The 21,864-nt window shown below is 38.5% G+C and overlaps 1 protein-coding gene across 1 annotated transcript in view; it reads left to right on the forward strand.

Moving 5' to 3' along the window:
• PKP3 (plakophilin 3) overlaps positions 1-21,864 on the forward strand; it is an 83,660-nt gene that overhangs the window by 37,225 nt on the left and 24,571 nt on the right. Inside the window, exon 2 of the mRNA XM_058156294.1 lies at positions 2,117-2,306. Within this exon, the coding sequence (XP_058012277.1) occupies positions 2,117-2,306 (190 nt within the window). The remainder of the gene's footprint in view (positions 1-2,116; positions 2,307-21,864) is intronic.

A 21,864-nucleotide genomic window follows, 5' to 3' on the forward strand; every position in this document is an offset into this window, starting at 1 on the left:
TAAGCTCTTCTCCAGTGAGTCCTTTATTATTATTTATTACTATTACTATTACTATTGTTGTTGTTGTTGTTAGTTACGAAGTTGTGTCTGACCCATTGCGACCCCATGGACAACGTTCCTCCAGGCCTTCCTGTCCTCTACCATCCTCTAGAGTCCATTTAAGCTCACGCCTACTGCTTCAGTGACTCCATCCAGCCACCTTATTCTGTTTTTCCTTTTGATACTGTCCATGGGGTTTTCATGGCAAAGATACTGGAGTGGGTTGCTATTTTCTTCTCCAGTGGATCATGTTTTGTCAGAACTCTCTGCTCTGACCTGTCCATCTTGGGTATCCCTGCAGGGCATAGCTCATAGCTTCACTGAGCTACACAAGCCCCTTCGCCACAACAAGGCAGTAATCCATGAAGGAGACTATTACTATAGAGAACAATAATTCTAGGTACCCATATAGTAGCTAGAAACCAGCCTGGGAATTTTTTTAAAAAATCCCAGAAAAAAGCAATTCTCTTCCATATTATTGGTAAGGAAAGTCCTTATCCTCACATTTGACTGGGGAAAGTCTTGTTTGTGGGGATGGGCTGTTTATGCATTTTTCTTGCCTTTCAGTTTCTGGAGACAAGCATAAAGGGACAGGTTGCAGAGTCCAGTTAACACGCAAAAGGTTACCAAGTGGAGGAAAAATTACTTGCACAAAGAAACTCACAAACTTAAATGTGTGTTAAGCAGCAGCACGTAAGGAAATAATTGATTAGTTAGTAGTGGTAGGTATGAACAAAGGAGAGAAAGAGAGAGGGAGGGAAAATGATTAGGTTCTGCTAGGACCATCATATAAGATGAGGTAAGCAGGATGGGGAACGACACGAGGGCTGTCCCCATAGATATGTGAAATTCTCTCCGCTTCTTCTGAAACCGGGCAAGTTTAAATCGTTGTACCACCCTCTAAAGAAAACGAAAACACAGCCGAGCGATACACGTGGGAACCTCTTGCGGGAAGTTTCCAAGGCAGCAGCTGATCTCTGTGTTCTGCTCCCCTTGAAACTTCTTTGAAGTCCAGTTAGCGGAAGCGTCGCGTCGTGTCCCTAGTAATTGCTGATCGGGTTGTGCACATTCGGCAAGGCGTAGCGTCTCCCGGGCTTCTGGGTGGGGAAAAGGGAGAAAGCGGCGCGGGACTTTGACCTGCCTCGGCTGAAGCGCCAGTCAGTCCTCTTCGCTCGACGCGTACTTTTTTTTTTTTTTTGGGCAATGCGAGGGGAGCAACAAAAAAAAAAAGCACAACCTGGGCTCGGCCGAGGCGGGACGGCCGTGCGCTTTCTTTCCAGCTTTTCCGCCCCAGGGAGTCCAGACAGTTTCCCTAGCTAGACCAGAGCGATTTGCAACTTTCGCTGCTCCCAACAGTGGAGGAGGAAAGGAGATGGTACCCCACCCCACCCGCTCAAGCCCCGGAGGCCTCGCCGCACCCAGAACCGTTTCTGCTGGTTCGCGCAGGCTGAGGAGGGCCAGGGCAGGGCAGGCGGTTGCATCTCGGGCACCCTTTTGGGATTCTGTCGGAAATTCCGCAGCTTGCCAAACGCCTCACCTGTTTTTTTTTTAAGGTGGAACCGGGCGGCCTGCTCTGCCTTAAAGCCCGCCTTCCTTACCGGCGTCAGTTGCTAGGGAAAGGGGTGTGACCCCGTAGGTGTGTTACAAGTAAAGGGGGGGGGGAAGGACTGGGCAAAGAGAGTCCCAGGAGACCAAAACAAGCCTGGCGGGGAAGACGGGCATGGCGCGGGGACCGGGGAGGTTAGAGGACTCAGTGCGCCCGCCCGCGCCCCGAGTGGAACAACTTTCTTGAGCTGAGTAACCGAGTTAGAGAGGAAAGGCCTGCCGGAGCCACCTGTAGACAAGTTCGCGCCTTTTCGGAGTGTGGAACTGCCCGCTCGGGCTCAAAGAGAAGAACAGAGCCGCAGAGTTGTCGGAACTCCCCCCACCCCGCCTTTCCCCGTCCGAGCAATTTCTCGCTGAGGCCTCGGGCAGGGGAAAAAAAAAAAAAAGAGCCGGGGCCTGTTTGAATGTTCCCCCCCTTTGCTCGGCTGTTGCCACCATGCAGGAAAATAATTTCTTCTTGTCGGCTCTGCAGCCGGAGAACGGCGTGTGCTCCTTGGCGCTGCCCTCGGACCAGCAGCTCGACAGGAAGCGCAAAGAGGTGCCGGACGCCGAGCTGCTCAAGAACGCCCGGGTGCAGGAGCAAGTCCGGATGCGGATGCTGCAGAAGAGCCACTCGGCCCCCAGGAGCAACGGAGCCTTTTCGGACTACGCCGAGTTGAAAGGTAGGCGCTGGGGTGAGGGACGGCGGCGGTGGGGGGGATGACCTTTTAGGGCCTTTTTCCAGAGCAAAGAGGGTGGAGGCGTCCATTTAAGGGGACTTGAGTGGGTGAGCAGGCTATTTAACCACAAGACATTTCCCGCGAATCCTTTGCGGGGTGACAGTGCTCTCTCCCTAGTTTCTAGGATAAACAAAGAAACAAACAAATCGTGGCTTACCAAAAGCCACCCAGTGATTGCGTGAGAGGTGAACTGGGCTGCCTCTTGGCTTAGAATTTCTTAATAAGCCTCTTGGCTTTAGAATAAAAGGGACGCCTTTTTTTATTGCATCCAATTCCGATTGTTCAGCGAATTCTCCTAAGTTTCTTCTCCAGTGTTGCATCTATAAAAGGCCTGGACTTGGGAGGTGGGGGGATGGGGGAGGCTGACTTTGGAGGAGTTAGTTCAAGAATGCTGATGCCAAATATTGCTTCCAGAAATATGTTGGGTTGGGTGTGTGACCTTGATTGCAGCAGTGTAACCAGTTGAAGCTTCTTTAAAATGGCTTAGGACCCGGGTACTTACGAGACCGCCTGCTGTTACCTTTTGCCTCCCACCGACCCGTACGCTCGCACAGAGAGGGTCTCCTCAGGGTGCCGTCCGCCAAACAGTGTCGGCTGGCGGCCCCCAGGAGTAGGGCCTTCTCTGTGGGGGCAGTGACGCTCTGGAATGAACTTCCCCCCGGTCTGCGTCAAGTGCCCGATCTTCGGACCTTCCGTCGTGAGCTCAAAACATATTTATTCATTAAAGCGGGACTGGCATAATTAGTGATGTATTTTAATTGGGGTTTTAATATTTTTTAACTTTTTAATTTAAATTTTAATAATCGGCCTTTAAAATTTGCTCTTTTTAATTGTTTTAAACTGTATATATCTTTGTTTTTACTTTGGCTGTACACCGCCCTGAGTCCTTCGGGAGAAGGGCGGTATAAAAATTTAATAAAATAATAATAAATAATAAAATGTATGAAGCAGTGCTTAGCTGTGTTATTAGAGGTGCTTTCATTAATAAAACCCTTATTTTTCCAATTGCAGTTCTAAGTTAATGGAAAGTGATGAGAAATCCACATGTTGTCTTTAATTTCTAGCCTTCTATTTATCTCATATCAGAGCCCGTACTACCAGAGATTTGTCAGCCGAAAGGAGGATTGCATGAGATAGGAGAAAAGTTTTGCCTTTCATTAGTTTGGTTTTTCATTAATTTGGTTTTCAAGATAGCTATACCAGCCTATGTTGTATTGCTGACTCCCAGTTTTGTAGGAGAGAGGCTTTAGGTTTTAGATAACTAGAATACTCCTTCATTCCTCTTTTTTTCCAGAAAAGAATGACATAAACTGAAGAAACTCAAACTCAAACTCAAACTATTCCTTCTAAACCAATTCAGGAAGATTATATTCCATACTGTTCTTTAATCTCATCTCCATCACTTATCTAAAGCTTATCTAATGGTGAACAAAGTAGAAGGAATTTGTTAATTGTTTATTGATACTATATTATAGTTATTCAAAATATTACGTAATACAGAACGATTATCAGAATAATACTTTTTAGGAGTTGGTTCCACTAAAGTTTTGTAAATACAGCTGAGTTCTAGTAAAAAGGTTTAAGACTGAACATAGTGAGAAAAACAAGATGTGAAGCTTGATCCCGGGCATGTTTACTTGGAGATTATGTCCCACTGGATTTATTACGTGTAAATGTGCGTTTGAGTTGTTGAAAACAGTGCAAGTAATTCAATAGCTGAACAGAGTAGGATTTGAATTTGCCCTTCCTCTTTTATTTCAACTACGCATTTTCCAATGGGAATCAGGAGTTTATTTTTCACTAATTAACAAATGCCTTGTTAGAAAAGCCTTCTTGTCAGAGTCATTATGTCTTTCATACTTGCATCACTGGCAAAAAAAAAAATCAATTTGGTGTTGTTTTCACAACCCCAGGATCTCTGGAAAGTTGTATCAGTTGGATGTCTGCCAATCCAGGAACTAATAAAAGCATTGAGCAGAATTATAGTTTTGAACTTCACATTTTTTAGATGGCATCTGTTACAATTATATTGCCTCTAATTACTAGGCTTTTGCTCTGTTACATCTGAAAAACTGACTAGCATTTAAAAGAAATCCATTTTGTTTCCTTTTAAGATGGTATCTGAGATATTTGGGCTGCATTTCTGTTCATTATTTTTCATGTTTTTTTACTGGGAGCTCAAGACAAACTCCCAAATTAGGAGATGTGGTATAATAATTTTATTAATTTAATTTATATGTGTATAGTCAGACTCTTCATATTGCACTTTCTGGTTTGGGAAGTTTGGCTTGAAAGTTTCTTCCTGTAATCTTTTTAAGAGAATACCTTAACTGTTCTGTCATAATTGATAAATTGGGAAGAAAGTTTCATAAATTATTTAATTTATCACTTGTTTATCTTATTACATACAACTTCAGTAGAAAGTCTGGATAAAAGTTGCCATCTCTAATTCTTTACCAGGAAATGATACATTTTCTGATAAATTCAAGTCAATATGGCAATTTGCTCTTCTTAGTACTGCTGCAGAGAAGGTAACTGGAGAAGTCCAGTTGAGACTTTGGTGTGGGTTGTTGCTGAGGCAATGGTTTCTTAACCTATCCCATCTGAACTCTCCTTGACACTGTTTATCAACTCATTGTTTCCATTTCATGAGTTCTCTGAAGTTCTTTTGAATTTCTGTATTAAAAAGCATTGTGATTACTATCTTAATTTAGGTCTTCATAACATTCTGAGATTGCTGAATGGTAGTAGATTCATTGCACAGGATTATGCTAACTAAATTTCCTTTGAACTGTACTCTGATTAATGCTTCAGAAGTGGGTAAGCCACTTTTGAAGATACCAGGACCTTGCTTTTTGTGTCTGCTTATCTTTTGATATATCAGTCTGATTCTAATAATAGACTAATCCCACATTCTGTCCTGGTGTCTATCCTGCATGTTACAGTGTTGTTATATTTCCAATAGAAAGATAGGATTTATACAAAGTCATTATTAAATAACATGGAGATCTTAAATTGGATTGAAACATGAATTATCCACAGTTATAGAATAAGCAAGTCACTATTTCTAATCAGATTATTCAGGAACCAGTAATGTATTCCAGGATGAAGGACCTCTCACCCTTTAGATATTGGTGAGCACCAATGAGCTAGCAGGGTCAATAATGCAGGAAGCTGGGATTTGTATTTCTAGAAAGCCACACATTTCCCACTAACAATTTATGTACCTTCTTCCTGCATCAGAATTATGCAGACTTCAATACATATTTCTTTTTTCCCCATAAAATTCAAGACATACATAGATATGATTCCTATTGAGGTACAGACCTGGTACAGGTTCAGGCCTGGCTGCTTCTGAAACATGTATATCTTTAATGGATGTAGGATAGACAGCTATCCAATGGGGTCTAAATTGTTTTGTGTGATAAGAATCGGTCCCAGACCAACAGTAGTTAAGAGACTGGGCTGAGACTTTTCAAAACAGAGCCTTGCCATTGAGGACCAGAAAGGATGGTCCTCAAACATGTCATACTGCAGTACTCCCTCCAGAAATCTTAAAACTTTCATCATCGCTGGCCATTGTCCATGCTCAATCATGCTGCTGAGTGTTTCATCCAATATATCTGGAAAATACAGCCTGCAGATGTTACATAGAGAAGAATACTAGCACAATAAAGATACTGGAGGGCCAATTTGTTTCTCTGAATTTTTGGCAGAGTTGTCTGTAGATATTCTCAATCATGGTTGTCCCAAAAGTGCTTCTCAAAAGGCAGTTTGGCTTTCTTAGTTTCTTTCTTGAAAACATTTCAGTTCTCATCCAAGAAATTTCTTCAGTTCTGACTGAATGGTGGGGAATGGATCGATTTATATTCTTTGCAATCATCTGGTTATTAGCACTCTGGAGGTTGGCCATTAGCTCTGTGAGAGTCACTGAGGCCACTTGTGGGTTTGTCTGTGCCCTCAGAGTCACCTGAATCAGAGTGCAAAAGGGTGTGGGACCTTCTGGGACTCTATCCAGAGTTGGAGGAGTTGAATTTTATAGGTGTGTTCAATAGTGAAAAATGTTGCTGTTATCTGACAATTTGCATTGCTAAACATCATAGACAGCAATATTGTCAGACCATGGTGTCACAATGGTTTAGAGATACTTTTGGCTCACAGGTCACATGTGCAACTCCTCCTCCAATCCCATTTTAAGGAAAAAATAACATTTCCATTCTAAGGACATTTGTTATGAAAGACTTCCTCTAACTAAATATGAATTCATACTATACTATATGAGCAGGCTCATATAATAAGATTACATGAAAATCTCTCTAAGTTTGGGGGTAGGAGTGGATCTGGATAAATGGACTTGGTATTATTAACTCTTTTCTAGTCTGAATTTATGCCCTCCAGTGACTGATAAGAGGTCTTTCACCTTCAAAAACAGGGGTAAGATAATAGTGTCTTTAAAGAGCTTTTGAAGTGCTTACATTTAAGTCCTTCAGGGGAAAAAAAAAGAATTTCCTGTTTGTTCTCTGTTTTCAGTAGAGATAGAACTGGGTGTGTGTGTGTCTCGACTATGGCATGTAGCATAGTTTGGTTTAGGGAAGTGTCTTCCTCCTGCTATCCTGTCCTCTTTGCCCCACAACCACATTTGAAAAGATTGTGATGGTAGCATACAGAATTGATTTTAATCCTTTTAAGAGGAAGCATCTTGAATATGATACATTTGCCTCTGGAAAGAGAGGAAGCTGAATGTCATAGACACGTTAAAACTAAAATCCTATGTTAAAACTAAAATCCTATGGCATCTCAGGACCCCTTCACAAATGGATATCTGCTTTTCTGTCTAACAGACAACAAGTGGTCAAAATTGGCAATGCTCTATCAAATCCTGTTCCTGTCAAGAGTGGCGTCCCTCAAGGCAGCGTCCTTGGACCAACACTCTTCATACTATATACATTAATGATCTTTGTGACCATATCTCAAGTACCGTATATACTCGAATATAAGCCGATCCGAGTATAAGCCGAGGTCCCCAATTTTACCCCAAAAAACTGGGGTAAACTGGGGACTCGAGTATAAGCCGAGGGTGGGAAATGAGGCAGCTACCGGTCGGGGAAACCCTCCCTCCCTCAGCCGAGAAGGCTGGCGGCTCCCCCGCCCCGCCCTCTCACTGCACCGGCAGGGCTTCCCCGCGCTAATGCAAAAGCCCGCCAAGTTTGCGCCATCCGGTATAATGTGAAAAAAAGAAGAAGAAAAAAACTCGAGTATAAGCCGTATATACTCGAGTATAAGCCGAGGGGACGTTTTTCAGCACAAAAAACGTGCTGAAAAACTCGGCTTATACTCGAGTATATACGGTAATTGTGTTCTCTTTGCTGACGATGTCAAACTATTTAACACCACAGACAATACATCTATCATTCAAAAAGACCTTGACCAACTAACCGCTTGGTCTAAAACTTGGCAACTCCAAATCTCAACCAGCAAATGCTCAGTCTTACATATAGGGAAAAAGAACCCAAACACTAAGTACATACTAGATGGACATTACCTTACAGATGACCCCATTCCCGTTAAAGACCTTAGAGTTTTCATGTCAAATGATCTAAGTGCCAAAGCCCACTGCAACTACATAGCAAAAAAAGCTCTAAGAGTTGTAAACCTAATCTTGCGTAGCTTCTTTTCTAAAAACACCACACTACTAACCAGAGCATATAAAACATTTGCTAGACCAATTCTAGAATACAGCTCGCCTGTTTGGAACCCTCACCACATCTCTGACATCAATACAATTGAACGTGTCCAGAAATATTTTACAAGAAGAGTTCTCCATTCCTCTGAAAACAACAAAATACCTTACCCCACCAGACTTGAAATCCTAGGCTTAGAAAACTTGGAACTCCGTCGCGTTCGACAAGACCTAAGTTTAACTCACAGAATCATCTATTGTAATGTCCTCCCTGTTAAAGACTACTTCAGCTTCAATTGCAATAATACTAGAGCAACCAATAGATTTAAACTTAATGTCAACCGCTTTAATCTAGATTGCAGAAAATATGACTTCTGTAACAGAATCATCAGTGCTTGGAATACTTTACCTGACTCTGTGGTCTCTTCCCATAATCCTAAAAGCTTTAACCAAAAACTTTCTACTATTGACCTCACCCCATTCCTAAGAGGACCATAAGGGGCGTGCATAAGCGCACAAACGTGCCTACCGTTCCTGTCCTATTGTTTTTCTTTTCTTCTTCCTATATACATATATGCTTATACCTCCTTATATTTACTCATATATGTGTTTATATATTATATAATCTTTTTGTATGATACCTACATATATTGTTATGACAAAATAAATAAATAAATAAATAAAACATCTTCTGTCCTGTGGAAATGATGGAACAAGTGAGAGAAGACAAGGTGGTAGAAAGGCAGAAACTGCCACAAAGAAAATGGGAATCAGATTCTGAATAACACTATTGAGAAAATGACCAACTAGTCATCTCAGCTCAACTGTGCCTTTAAAAGGAATAGGCAGTACACTAGTAAATAATAATCATCAGCATACGCTTACAGGGATTATTTTGACCTGAGAAAGGAATTCTGTAAACTTGCCCTGGTGCCTTCTTACACAGAACATAGGTATTAACATTAGTCACCTATGCCTGTTGCTGACTCATAATTTAGCATAACCCCCAGAATTCTAAAATATTTAAATGGTGATATATACACACAAATATACATTCTTATATTAACTATGTTATATACCCTCTATATATATTCTTATAGTAACTATATTTTATAACCTAACTTGTGTATCATCAATTGTCTTTGGTTTCTTGCCATGCCAAAACTGAACTGGGGAATCCCTTTATATGCTTTGAGGATGGATTGCAATCCTTCTCCAGTCATCAGCCTTGACTCACCTGATGTTTTGTTGACATATTTTCTTTTCTTTTTCTTTTTAAAGCTGTGGGTATTTTGTACCTGTTTTTTTCTGCTGTTTGGTTTTTGATGCAGTAGATCTCAGGGATGAAAACCTCCTCTGTTTTGAACCTTAGGTCTGAAAAGATTACAATATAATGGTTTTCATAGTGAAATTGTTCCGTGCTTTAAACATAGGCTTCTTCAAAATCTTTTCAAAAATAGTCCAGCTGCAGAATAATACCAGTTTAATTGTTTAAGACAGGATAAATAAATAAATAAATAAATCTTCATATTTCTTTTGGGAGGTCATTTTATATTCAAGGTAGTCTTCTGTGGTAATTGCAAAAGGAGCAATTACCAGTTGCTGGTTGTAATTTCCAGTTCCACAACTGATCATGGACACTGAATTCTGCCTTTGTGGCCTTCACTACTCTCACTGTTATTGAAGAATAACAACATATTTTTCTATCAATTTTGGTGCACAGAAAACTTAAGCAAATAGAAGTGTAAGTCTAAAAATAGTTTCCTGTATCTTCTCCCTCATTCCAGTCCATGTTACCACTTGGTTGCCCCCAAATATAAGAAGTGATATTTGGCCACTAAGAGGGTGCCCCGACTTGATTCAGTAGAAGTGATTGGCACAAGATCCACAAGATCACAATTAGATCCAAGAAGAAGAAAACTAGAATGAAAGTTGATTGCTCATGTGGCTCCTTTTGCAATTACCACAGAAGACTACCTTGAATATAAAATGACCTCCCAAAAGAAATATGAATATAAATATAAGAGAAAAAAATGTTAAAATTTTATTTATTTATTTATTAAATTTTTGTACCGCCCTTCTCCCGAAGGACTCAGGGCGGTGTACAGCCTTATTTAAAATACATAAATACACAAAAATCCCAGATTTAAAATACATTTAAAACGAAATATTTAACAGGCCAAATTTACTAAAACAGTCCAACTCGATATAAACCTTTAAAATTTTAAAATTAAAAATAGATTACTAATTAAAATTTAATTAAAATTAAGTTAAAATTAAATTAAAATACTTAAAATACTTAGGCTAGTTCCGCCCGATTAAATAATAGAGTCTTCAGTTCCCGTTTGAAGGTTCGGAGGTCAGGAAGTTGACGTAGCCCTGGAGGTAACTCATTCCATAGGGTCGGTGCTGCCACAGAGAAGGCTCTCCCCCTGGGGGCCACCAGCCGACACTGTTTGCTGGGCAGTTCCCAGCTTCCTTTATCAATTTGTGATTTCCTCTTCAGATTCCCCCCCACCATAAATGTGTGTACATGTCACACTTCTGTGTGCATATATTATGTATATGGACTGACTGAACAAATAAATAAACCTGCTAAAAAACCCACTTCCAAAAAGGATAGAATCAGAATAAAAACAATTACTGATTAAAATTTGTAAAATATAGTAACCTGTTTGTTAAATAGTTTGATTCCCTCATTGTAAGTACCAGCCATGCTCTCACACACATCACAGAAAAATAGGGGATGAATACAAATGAAACCCAGGGAGGAGGTAAGTGGATAGAGAAGGAAAGAAAAAGGGCTGAATATATCAGTCAAGCTGTTTGGCTATTGTAAGGATAATTATCAAAGGCATCCTTGACTTTCATAGCAACATTTGCACTTCCTGCCCATTCCTCTATTTTCAGCAGTTTTCATCTCTGAAAACAAAACCGTCTCCATTCATAGATGATTATAGGAGAATTGGAATAAGATGTATGGGATTCAGCCATAAAGATCCAAAGTAATAGAACTGGTATACGTGCATGCATGCCTGATCATACTTACCACCTGGACATTTGTAAGTTATCTGTAGATTAAGCATTTCTTTCTGATGAAATCTGTTTACAAAAGTGTTTGTGATGTGTTTTGTTTTTGTTCTTCCATGTCTGATTCTTGGAGATTGCCCGGACAAAATCACTGCAGTTTTCTTGGCAAGATTTTTTTAGAAGTGGTTTGCCATTGCCTCCTTCCCAGGGTTGAGAGATCACTCAACTGGCTTCATGCCCAAGGCAGGACTAGAACTCACTGTCTCTCTGTTTGTAGCCTGATGCCTTAACCAATACACCAAACTGGCTCATACAAAAGTATATACCTAGCCAATTCTTTGTAAAAGACAAGAATGCCCAGCAAACATTATTTTCTTGCACCAAAAGGTCAATTATATTAATTAAGTTTTACATTACTTTTATTGTTGCTGTTGTTTTTTTAAAAAAATAAAATGTTTGGAGCCTTACTTGGGATTAGTTTATTTCCAAAATGGGGCAAGGCAAAAAACCATGTGCTACCCAAAATTTCCAAGATTGCTAACAAGGTAGAAATAGAATGAGTGAGAATAAGGGGGCAAAAACTTGATCAAGTTTATTCTGGTACATTTAACAGGGACATAATTTGCACAAATTATTTATTTTTATTACTTACTTATAAAATATACATCCCACACTTTCATTTTTAGAAACCACAAAGAAGGCAAGACATTTTGAAGAAAGGTAACCATTATATCTTGTTGTGTATCAAATCGGTGCTAGCCTAATGCAAAAAATCATGGGAATAGAAATGGGAAAGGAACTTAGAGCTGGTCTAATGAGTTCTCTGCTTAATGCAGAGTACAATATCGGCATCCCTGATCAATAATGTTCTAGTCTTTTCTTAAAATTCCTGTTTGAAGGATTGTAACCTGTGAGAGAAGTCTACTATATATTGTCAAACTATTATTAGTGGAAAGTTTTCCTCGTACTTAAGCACAATCTGATTTTTTTTGTACTTCTTATTTATTCAAGTTCTTCCTTTTAAATCAAGGGGGGGGGATTGTTCTGCCTCCTGAACAGCAGCTGTAAATGACAAGTTGGCTGTTCTCGGTTCTTCCTCTCCCTACCAGCTACTCTATGTCCAGTTACTGAACTTTGTTTCTGTTTTGTTTTATTTTAAAGTTGCCATTGGCAAGACATTATCACACTTTGTTCTTTGATGATGCTATTCAAAAATAAATAATACTTTTATGTACAGAAAGAATGCACTGTTGTACTGAAGGCATTTAAAGGATTTTTATCCATTTCATAAGCAGTGCCCGTGGCATACTTCCATGCTTGATAGGAATATGCATAAAACAGAAAATAAGTTTTATTCTTAGTTTAGAACAAAGTACCCCACTCAAATGTTCTCAGATGTTTCTACTCGGCTCTATTCCATTAGAATAAAAATTGAAACAGCCTGAGCATTTTCTCCCCCAGCAGAATGAAATTTGTATTATTCTGAAGATTTTAACCACAGGAAAAAAAATGCAGAGTCAGAGATCATTTTTGCTTCCTTGAATGTGCAAGAGTAGGTAGGTAGTAATCTGTAGTGAATGACACCTACTACGCAAGTTTTAGAAAATGTGGCTAAGGGCATGATTTTTTAAACATTTTTAAAACTTTAATTGCATTCCCATAAAACAATGGAAAGGCAGCTTTGTTTCTATTAACAGAGATCTGTTTCAATTACCTTCTATTATCAGGAAAGCCATTCTCTACCCTCTATGGGGAAAAAATAGATTTTTTTTCAGTTTCTTAAAGTCTTCAATATTCTTTTCAAATAGTACACCTATCTTACTTTGAATTTCTTCATGTTTTTAATTTTAAAAAAATACCTTGGCCAAATTTCTAAAGGGTGCTGCATTTTTTTTTCCAGCCTGTCTGCCGGGTGCAGACAAAAACAAATGCATTTATATTACTCTTTCTTGATGTTTTTACTTGCATATTATAGGGGTGGCTGCAAAAAAGAAGTGCTGATGTTCCTTGAGTTTAATATTAATGTTGCACAAGACAAAAGTGTACACATGAAAGGTGCATAACAAAATTCCATAAACAAGGCTAAGCAAACCAGGGTGCAGATTCAGCAACATTATTCATTACGTAACAGCTGTCTCTAACACAAACTATTGTGTGAATGCACATGTATATCCCTGCACAAATTAAGGCACGGCATAACCCTCATTGAACCCATTCACCTACCCACCCACCCACAGTAACTCCTTTATTTTCCCACACATTTTTCTTTCTTTTAAACAGCACCAACTTTACCAGGCAGATTAGCAGTTTTGTAGCTGCAAGTACTGTAGTCTTCTTCTGTCTGACCTTGTTCTTAATTGCATCTTTCCTCTCAACACTCCATTCCCTCATCACCTGATCCAGACGACAACAAAGAATGTGGTCTGTGTTACTCTATTAGTTTGGGCTGCAAAAAGTCTGGAAAACATAACCCAATCATAAGTCAAAAACAAGAACTCAGCCGCATTCTCAGAAGAACTAGACTATGCCCCAAAAAGGCCCTTGGAAGAAGCTGAGCTTTAATTTAGTCTCAGAATAAAACACTGCATTTTTTTTACGGGGGCATCAAAAATTCCTCTTTGAAATTAAAACAGTTTGCACATCCCTACTGGATACTGCTTGAATTCTAGCCATTATATCTAAAATTCACCAGAATCCCCTTCTCCTCTAATTTTCTGTTCTTGGGCCCCAGTGCAGCCAACTTTCCTCCAGCATTCAGAATCCTGTTCTTTGGCACACTCAATCCCATTATGTCATTTTGGAAAGTGTTCCTCTTAAACATTTTCTTGACTAAAAGTTGTACATGTATCATCAGACTTTGTAATTCATACCACCTGCTGATCTCTCTCAGATATTCAGACCAGTGAATATAGGCGAATTGGTAGGATTTTTTTTTTTATTTGAATTTATATCCCGCCCTTCTCCGAAGACTCAGGGCGGCTTACACTGTGTTAAGCAATAGTCTTCATCCATTTGTATATTATATACAAAGTCAACTTTCATTGCCCCCAACAATCTGGGTCCTCATTTTACCTACCTTATAAAGGATGGAAGGCTGAGTCGACCTTGGGCCTGGTGGGACTTGAACTTGCAGTAATTGCAAGCAGCTGTGTTAATAACAGACAGACTTAGTCTGCTGAGCCACCAGAGGCCCTTTTTTGTTGTTAGATTTCCCAGAATTCCTAGCCAGCCATCAAGTGGGTATTCTGGGAATCCTAGATGACATAGCTGGATGGCAGTAAGTTGGAAAAGGGTGATTTCACATGTGTACATATGTATAATGTCATATATTTGTGAAATAATTATGAGTCAGTCTTTTTGTCTGGAGCAAGTTAATAGTTTGGAACCCCACCCAGTTTCTCTCTCCTGCCATCATATTATTCCTACATGTAGAATAGCCCTACATGTAGAATGGGTGGCTGTTAGCTCAGCTACTTCCTTTCCTTCTTACCTTTTCTCCAGATCCACCTTCACAAATTAGTTGTAGGCACAGTTAATAAGCCAAGTTTTGCTTTTTCTGTACTGTATGCACATTCCCTCCCTTACCCAGTGGAGAGGGGATATATTAAAGCATGTTGGTGTTTATTTCTCAAATTCCACCATGAGAACTCTACAGGATGGATAATGTATGCTGCAGATGAATTATCTGGGTGTATGGCTAAAAAAGACCATTCAAACACCTGATTGTCTATATAGAATTCTACATTTCACATTCATTCCCTGAAAAGGAACCAGGTTTTTCTGGGCTGTACACACGTGCACACTCAATTTTGAAAGAAGGCGGCAAGGCAGAGCAGGCAGTGGGAACTCAGATCCTTTCTAAAACTTGTGAGGAAAGCAAACAGTGGAAACAGCATATGGTTGGAGCAATTAGTATAGTAGTTATGTCATTCCTGGAGTCTGAGTTTATTGCAGGACTGTGTAACAGCAGAAGCACCATATTGTTGAATTAATTTTCTCTACACAAACATAGGTTTTCAAATCTCAAGTTTAATGAGTACCTTATTTTAATTTCAAGCTTATGTTTTACCTCACACTTCACATTTTAGAGCTGTTCATTTTAACTTCCTTGATTTTAGGCAGATTTAAATATTGTTCAGAAGTCCATATCAGATCACTGTTTGAGCAGAGCTGGGTAGGCCTGTTTTTTGTCACTATATTGGGCTAAACACTGTGCAAGAATTTGGAGTTAGAATTGGGAAAATAAACAAGCTTATTTATTTGCTAAAATACCCTAAAAATGATCAAGTATGGTGGCAAGTATAGGGGAAAGGTTTTCTTCATATCATTGTTTCCTCAAGTTGAACAAATACTTTGCAGCTATTAGCCGGTTACTCCTTGACATCTGACATTTTGCATCCAATAGTAATTAAAGATGTATGACAGTAAGGTAGATGCTGACAGTTGCAAAAGGAAGCAGGAATTGCAACCCAAGTGAGCTTTTAAACTTTCCTTGGGATAGTTTTAACAGATGAAAACAGAACTAGGTCAGATTTGTGCTGGTCCAGGTATTTCCTGAAGGACACCATTAGCATGAGATTCACTCAGGTTTATTACCAACTCATACGATTCCCTGGGAACCAAAAATAGCCTTTGCCAACTAGCATAGCTCTTGCTGAAGTCACCACTGTTTGGGAATGTTACTTACTTTTACATCCTGATTTTAACTATTGTGCAGTGATATTGGTAAGGCAGAATGAATTTCAGCATCCAGATGCAACCCTGCATTTAAAAGCTTGGAATGATATGCAACATTGGAGGCACTGGAATCTCCCCACTCCAATGAGAAAATAGCATTGCACATCTAAAGAAAACATTCTAGAAGGAGCTTATCATTAATGCTAACCCAAGGCTGGGGGGAAACACTTTTTAAAGATAGACGGATCTCTAGGGGGGATTCTGTTTGAGAAAATTGCTGAAGTATGCAGTTATGATAGTGTAGTCCTTTGTAACCATACTCACTAGTGATTAATACCCTTGCTGCATTTGACAGCATATCCCTAAAGGTAGCTGTCGAAGTTCAGGAATATGTGGTTTTAAGACCCAGTGCATCTTTGCTTACTTCAAATTCAAATGCTGTACACTTTCTTAGGAAATATATCACTCTAATAAAAATAGGGAATTGCCTGGAACTGATCTGGATGGTGAGTATATAAAATCAGCAAAGTTTTGTCCTATTATCAATTTCTTATCAGAGCAATTCAGTGTGGTAGTTTCCTATTTCATTCATTAGTTTCTTATTTCATCCATTATAAATATGGGAAAATAAAGTCTTTGTTGAGCTAGCTCTTCATGAGGCTAGCTGATTTTCCCCAGAAGGTATGCTAAAAAGAAATTTGAAGTAAGTTCAGGTTTTCTTTCTGCTATAAGAACTAGTTAGTGTGAATTAAAAATCTGACAGATAAAATTGTTTTAAGTACATTTTATATTTATGTTATTTATATTTGTGGTTTTTAATCAAGTGATAGATAAATACAAGAGCTATTTAGTTCCAACCTGGCAGAGCAGAAAAATAAGAAAAAGGAAACTCAAGTTCATAGTAAGGTAGAAAATATGATGATTCAGAGCTAAGATGCAGTACTGTGTCTTGTAACATCATAAGTATTGCAGCATTCAGCAACAATTGTATAATTTATTCTGTGTTTGGTGGAGTAATACAATAAATATTTATTTTGGTTGCAGACTGAAGACCTGTGCAATGTGAAACGCTGCCTCACCCAACAATGGTGTTCCTCCCTTTTCTTAGCTTAAAATGCATTATGTGACTAAGGCATCATTTTTCAGTGCAATGATTTCATTCTTATGTTTGTATGTAAACAAGCATAAACTTCAATGTTGTAGGAAATTTGATTGTATTTTATTTCTGTGACATCACAAGCACCTTTCTGTTTAGCTTTGTTGGTTCACTTATCTATTCCAGCAAGAAAAGTTAGGACTGAAGCCTGAGATTTGCTAAAAAATGATGAGAAAATCCTGATTTTCTTTGTATATAATATTGAAATGGGCCTGATGAAGTGAATAAATAGATAAATTTATATATAAATTTAAAGAGGATTTATCAATGAATCACCATCAGATTGGAAAAGGAATCAAGTGGGGTGCTAGGAGAAACAGACTGTCAGCTTTTGAAGCCATATTAGGCCGGAAGCTTCCAAGCTGCCACCTTCTCATGTGTGAGAAAGTAGGAGGGGGGATTTATTTGTGGGTTTGCATTTAGACAAAATAGCATTCTTCCCATCGGTCAAGGTCAGGACGAGCCTGCATCTGGAGAAGGAGTGGTTGGAGTGCTGTCTCGAGATGGGACGGATGGTGATTGGAGCATGTGATCGACTGATGAGTGAGGGGGTGATTTTGGGAGTTTTGATTTTTTGGAACTCTCAGATTCGGGTTTTCCCAAAATGTGCCAGTATAACTACTCTAATAAATGGAACTTTGAGAAAATGCTTTCCTCAGAGTTTTTAATTGGAGCAGAGGGTTTTCGGGAATGCTGACATAGACCTGGCTTCTCCAGTGCTTTTAGGAATGGGTTGGATGAGGAGGTGGAGGGAATGCTTATTAGATTTGCAGATATCAGAAAATTGGATGGAATAACTAATGTAGATAGAAATAATATTCAGAGCAATCTTGATAATTTAGAGGAATATGCTAAAAGTAATAGGAAATAAATTTAACAATGTGCCAAGTTTTTGACTTAGAAAGCAAAACTCAACCGTACTTCTATGCTGCCAAAAGTCTTTAGAATTTCAGCAAGATAGAAATACATTAATAAAGAGAGAGATCAGGGACATCTTGGTAATGATGCTTGTGAAATATCTCAGTAATTTAGAAATGGACTATGAGACAGGAGTGTGATGCAGTTTTTTTAAAAAAAGGCAAAGGCAAGTTTAGACAGCATTAACAGAAATATATCTTTCAAATCATGGCCATAATAATTCAACTTTATTCTTAGTCAGATCTGCACCCCTGAGGACTGGTTCCAGTTCTCAGGTAATATTTTTAAAGAAATATGAAACATTCAAGCAAAGAAAGACAGAAAGGATGACCAGGGTATTAGTAAGACTGAAGAGCAGTTGAAGGAGCTGAATGAGTGATGCCCGGAGGTGGAGGGGTGAAAGATGTCCTAATAGTTGTTGGACAGCAGCCCAAATTATCCAGAAAAGTGATAGGCTCCCTTAATGCTTTTAAGCAAAGGCCAGATAACTCTCTGCCTGGAATGCTTTCCTCTGGATTCCTGCATCTTCATGCAGAAGATTGGACAATGTCCTAAATGGCATTTCTAAATTTATGTTTCTGTGATTCCAGTATCACACAAATCTGTCTTCAACTGCAGGAATGCTTTTCTTGCTCTTGACTTAAGGCCAAAGCTTTGTTTTAATTAATCGTGGCAAGAGTCTGTCTCTAAACTAACCTTGCTTCTAAGAAAAAAACAAAACAAAGCCACACTGCTAATAAACTACTGTGCAGGGCTGATTTCTGTTGCAATCAGAACCAAAATTAAGCTATTCAATAACCATCCTAGTCTTTCTTATTCAGTGGACTTGGAATAAATTGCCAGGGGTTTGGCCTAATAGATAGAAGTGTGTGTTTTCCCTTTTAAATGCCTTGTAAATTGATGACTTTTATTAATGAAACAATGTTTTCTTTCTAACATTACGTTACTTTTTGGAGTGTTCGGTTGTTTTAACTCTTAAGAGGCAGTCCTGGATTTTTTTTGGCCTAAATCCTACAAATTACATATTTTTTGGCAACAAATGCTGCTTTGAATATATAGGAGAAAAACCATAAAACAGGAAAATTCCATCTAAAGGCAGAGTCTCTGAGTGAATTATAGAAGTTCAGGAGAAGTATCAGATATAATGCAGAATGACTTACTTTTACTCACCATATCATAAACGGAACTTAAAATGTACTCAAAGATCTGTCCAGCCAGGTGCCCCATTAAGGAATACCACCATCTTTGGCATATTGAAAATGGATTCAAGTTTATTTTAAAATGCAAACCTGAATCCAGAGTTCTGGGATAATTGAATGTTTTCTAGCCTTATCAAATTACATTGTGCTCTTTCTGTATACTGCCAATCCGTATCTGAGCCCAGTTTAAAGTGTGTGTATTGGAACTTAAAAGTTAAACTTAAAAACTTAAAAACTTTAAAAGCGAAGAAGTTTGAAGTTGTTTTAAAGTTCTGCCTTCAGCCTTCCAGATATGCTCTTGTTGGGATCAGCAGGTGGTTTTCTCAGGCACAAAACACTGTGGGACCCCCACAGAGTTTCCTACTGCATTTAAACATTAATGATTCTTGGAATAATCTTGTGGCTGCCCTACTTTCACTGAGCAGACTTTCTCCTCAGTCATTTCGTGAAGCTTCTTAATCTTCATGGAGTTAAAACTTTACTGGGTCTCCTTGGACCAATGAAGGAAAGGTTACATCACGCTTGCCCTGCAGTTGGAAGCCAGGGCAAAGCCAGAATTTCCCAATAGGAAACAGCAGGCCCTCAAGCTCTTTATAGCTGTAGCGTTACAAAGGAAAACCAGCTTTGCTTCAGTTTCAAATAAATTAGTGCAAAGCAAGAAATCAGTTGGCTCATCTTCCCTAAACAGCTGACTTTGGGAGAACAGGCAGGTTTGGAGCCACAACTGAATTGCTGCAAAGCTTCTTTAGAGCAACCTCCAAATATGTTTCCCCATTCCCTGTGTTGCACGGAGAAAAATTAATAGATTAAAGTGTCCATGTCAATTAGAATGAATGGCTAAGGAGGCAAAAAAAATACCTATGTTTAATTACTTTCCCTTTTACTTTCCCAAAAAAGTATGGCAGATGGTTGTGATACCCGGAGGGCAGATGCAAAAGGTGGTATTAGAATTGCAGAGGGAGAGACAGCTGGATACTACCTCTGTCCTTTTTTTTTTTTTTTGGCTGATGGAAGTCTTCTGAGAAGAACTCAAGAACTAAAGTTCTTCTCAGTGATCTAAAACTTTGGAATGAGTTTGAGATGATCAGATGGAGCATTTTCCTTCCCCTTGTTAGCAAAAAGCTGAAGGCTGGATTGCCTAGCATTGTGATCAGATAAAATTATTTGGCTACTTTTTAATAAGGGAAGCTTTGTGTTGTATTTTGGAACAATTTCCATTGGAAGCCTGAAAGCAAATCTATTAAATGAACTCTAAGCCCTGTCATAAACTAATATGTCAAGTATGAGATAGGAAATGAATATGTCAATATTAATGAGAATTGTTAGGAACATATGATTACCACACCACTGCTGTAAAGGAAGAATTATGTAGCAAAAGCCAGGAGGAAACTGGTAGCATTATTTCTGAATAACACATTTTATCAAAGGGCATGAGCTGTGACTTGTAGCTCATTTCCTCAGACAGTGGCTGGATTGGTGTAGATTTAAATTAGGATGGAGTGGAGGGCAAGATAAGTTATACAGATGCAATTTACAAATACCATATGTTAAAAATTGTACTATGTTAAAAACCTATTCTGTTTTAGCATCACCAAATCTTTATTATGATAGTCCTTTCAGTTGTTCCCTCATTCTTTTAATATTGACATTGTATGTTTTAATTATGGTTTCCCAAGTGTATCATAAACCCCTACTAAGCTAATTTATACAATCTATTTTTCTCTGCGTGATCTTTTTTAACATCTGTGATAATTGCTTTGCTTTGGTTGCATCAAGATATAATCAGTCATGAATTGAATAAGTCTTGTTTGGGATATATAGTATTCTAAAACTTCTAACAAAATTTTATATAATTGTTTTCACATATTTTCCATTGCATTTTTCTCAAATGTTTATGGTTACTCTCTCCATGCTGGTATTTTCTCACTTTTTAATTTCATGCCTAGATTACTATATGTAGTTTTTTTTAATGCATCATGAACCAAATTATGAAATCACTCTGAATTTTGAAGAAGTGCAGATACAATTTCAATCTGAAATCAGTTATTCCTGCCTAACAAATCAAAATATATCTGTGTTAGATTCTTATTATATATTTGTATATTATAAACCATTGTAGGCTAACATTTTTAAAAAGTCCTATAGAATTTATCATTGAAACTCCACAAATGATGAGCAAACAAAGGAGTAGAAGAAAGAGATGAAAATAAGACAATAATACTGTTAATATATGAGAACGAACAGGTTAAACAAGTAACAATAACAGAGTTGGAAGGGACCTTGGAGGTCAACGCAAAAGCTTAATGTAAATATTAGCTTTTGATTGTAACAAGAAAATAGATTGCTCTCTCTCCCTGATAGTATGTTTACTGATTAGTTTCATATATGATTGTTGCAATTGATGAAATTATTAAACATATAAAATTACTATATTTCACTACTAAATTTTTGCATAAATACATTCCTCTACAGTGAGATGAGACATGTCTTATGATCTTGTATCAACATACTTAGAAAGTTTTGTCCCAGCCTCCCCAAGTTCCAGTCAAGTTATGCTGAAGTTCCAATTACTTTCAGGCTTGCTAGCTGGAGTTGTTCAGAGTTAGTTGAACATACCTGGAAGTCACCAAACTGGAGAAGATTGCGCTGAGTTAAGCACACAGAGGCAGGAAATTTGTCAAACTGTTTGACCATTTAAATAGGGATTGTTTTTAAAAAGGGATTGCCTGGGAATGCAGATTTTTTTTTTCATTTAGGGCAATTACCTTCTTTTCAATGAGGGTAAGAACCTTAACCACCGGTTCATATTAGTAAGCTATTTCTGTAATTCAGACCAAGATT

This window comes from Ahaetulla prasina, chromosome 1 (assembly GCF_028640845.1).
Source record: "Ahaetulla prasina isolate Xishuangbanna chromosome 1, ASM2864084v1, whole genome shotgun sequence".
In the NCBI taxonomy this organism is placed as follows: Eukaryota; Metazoa; Chordata; class Lepidosauria; order Squamata; family Colubridae; genus Ahaetulla; species Ahaetulla prasina.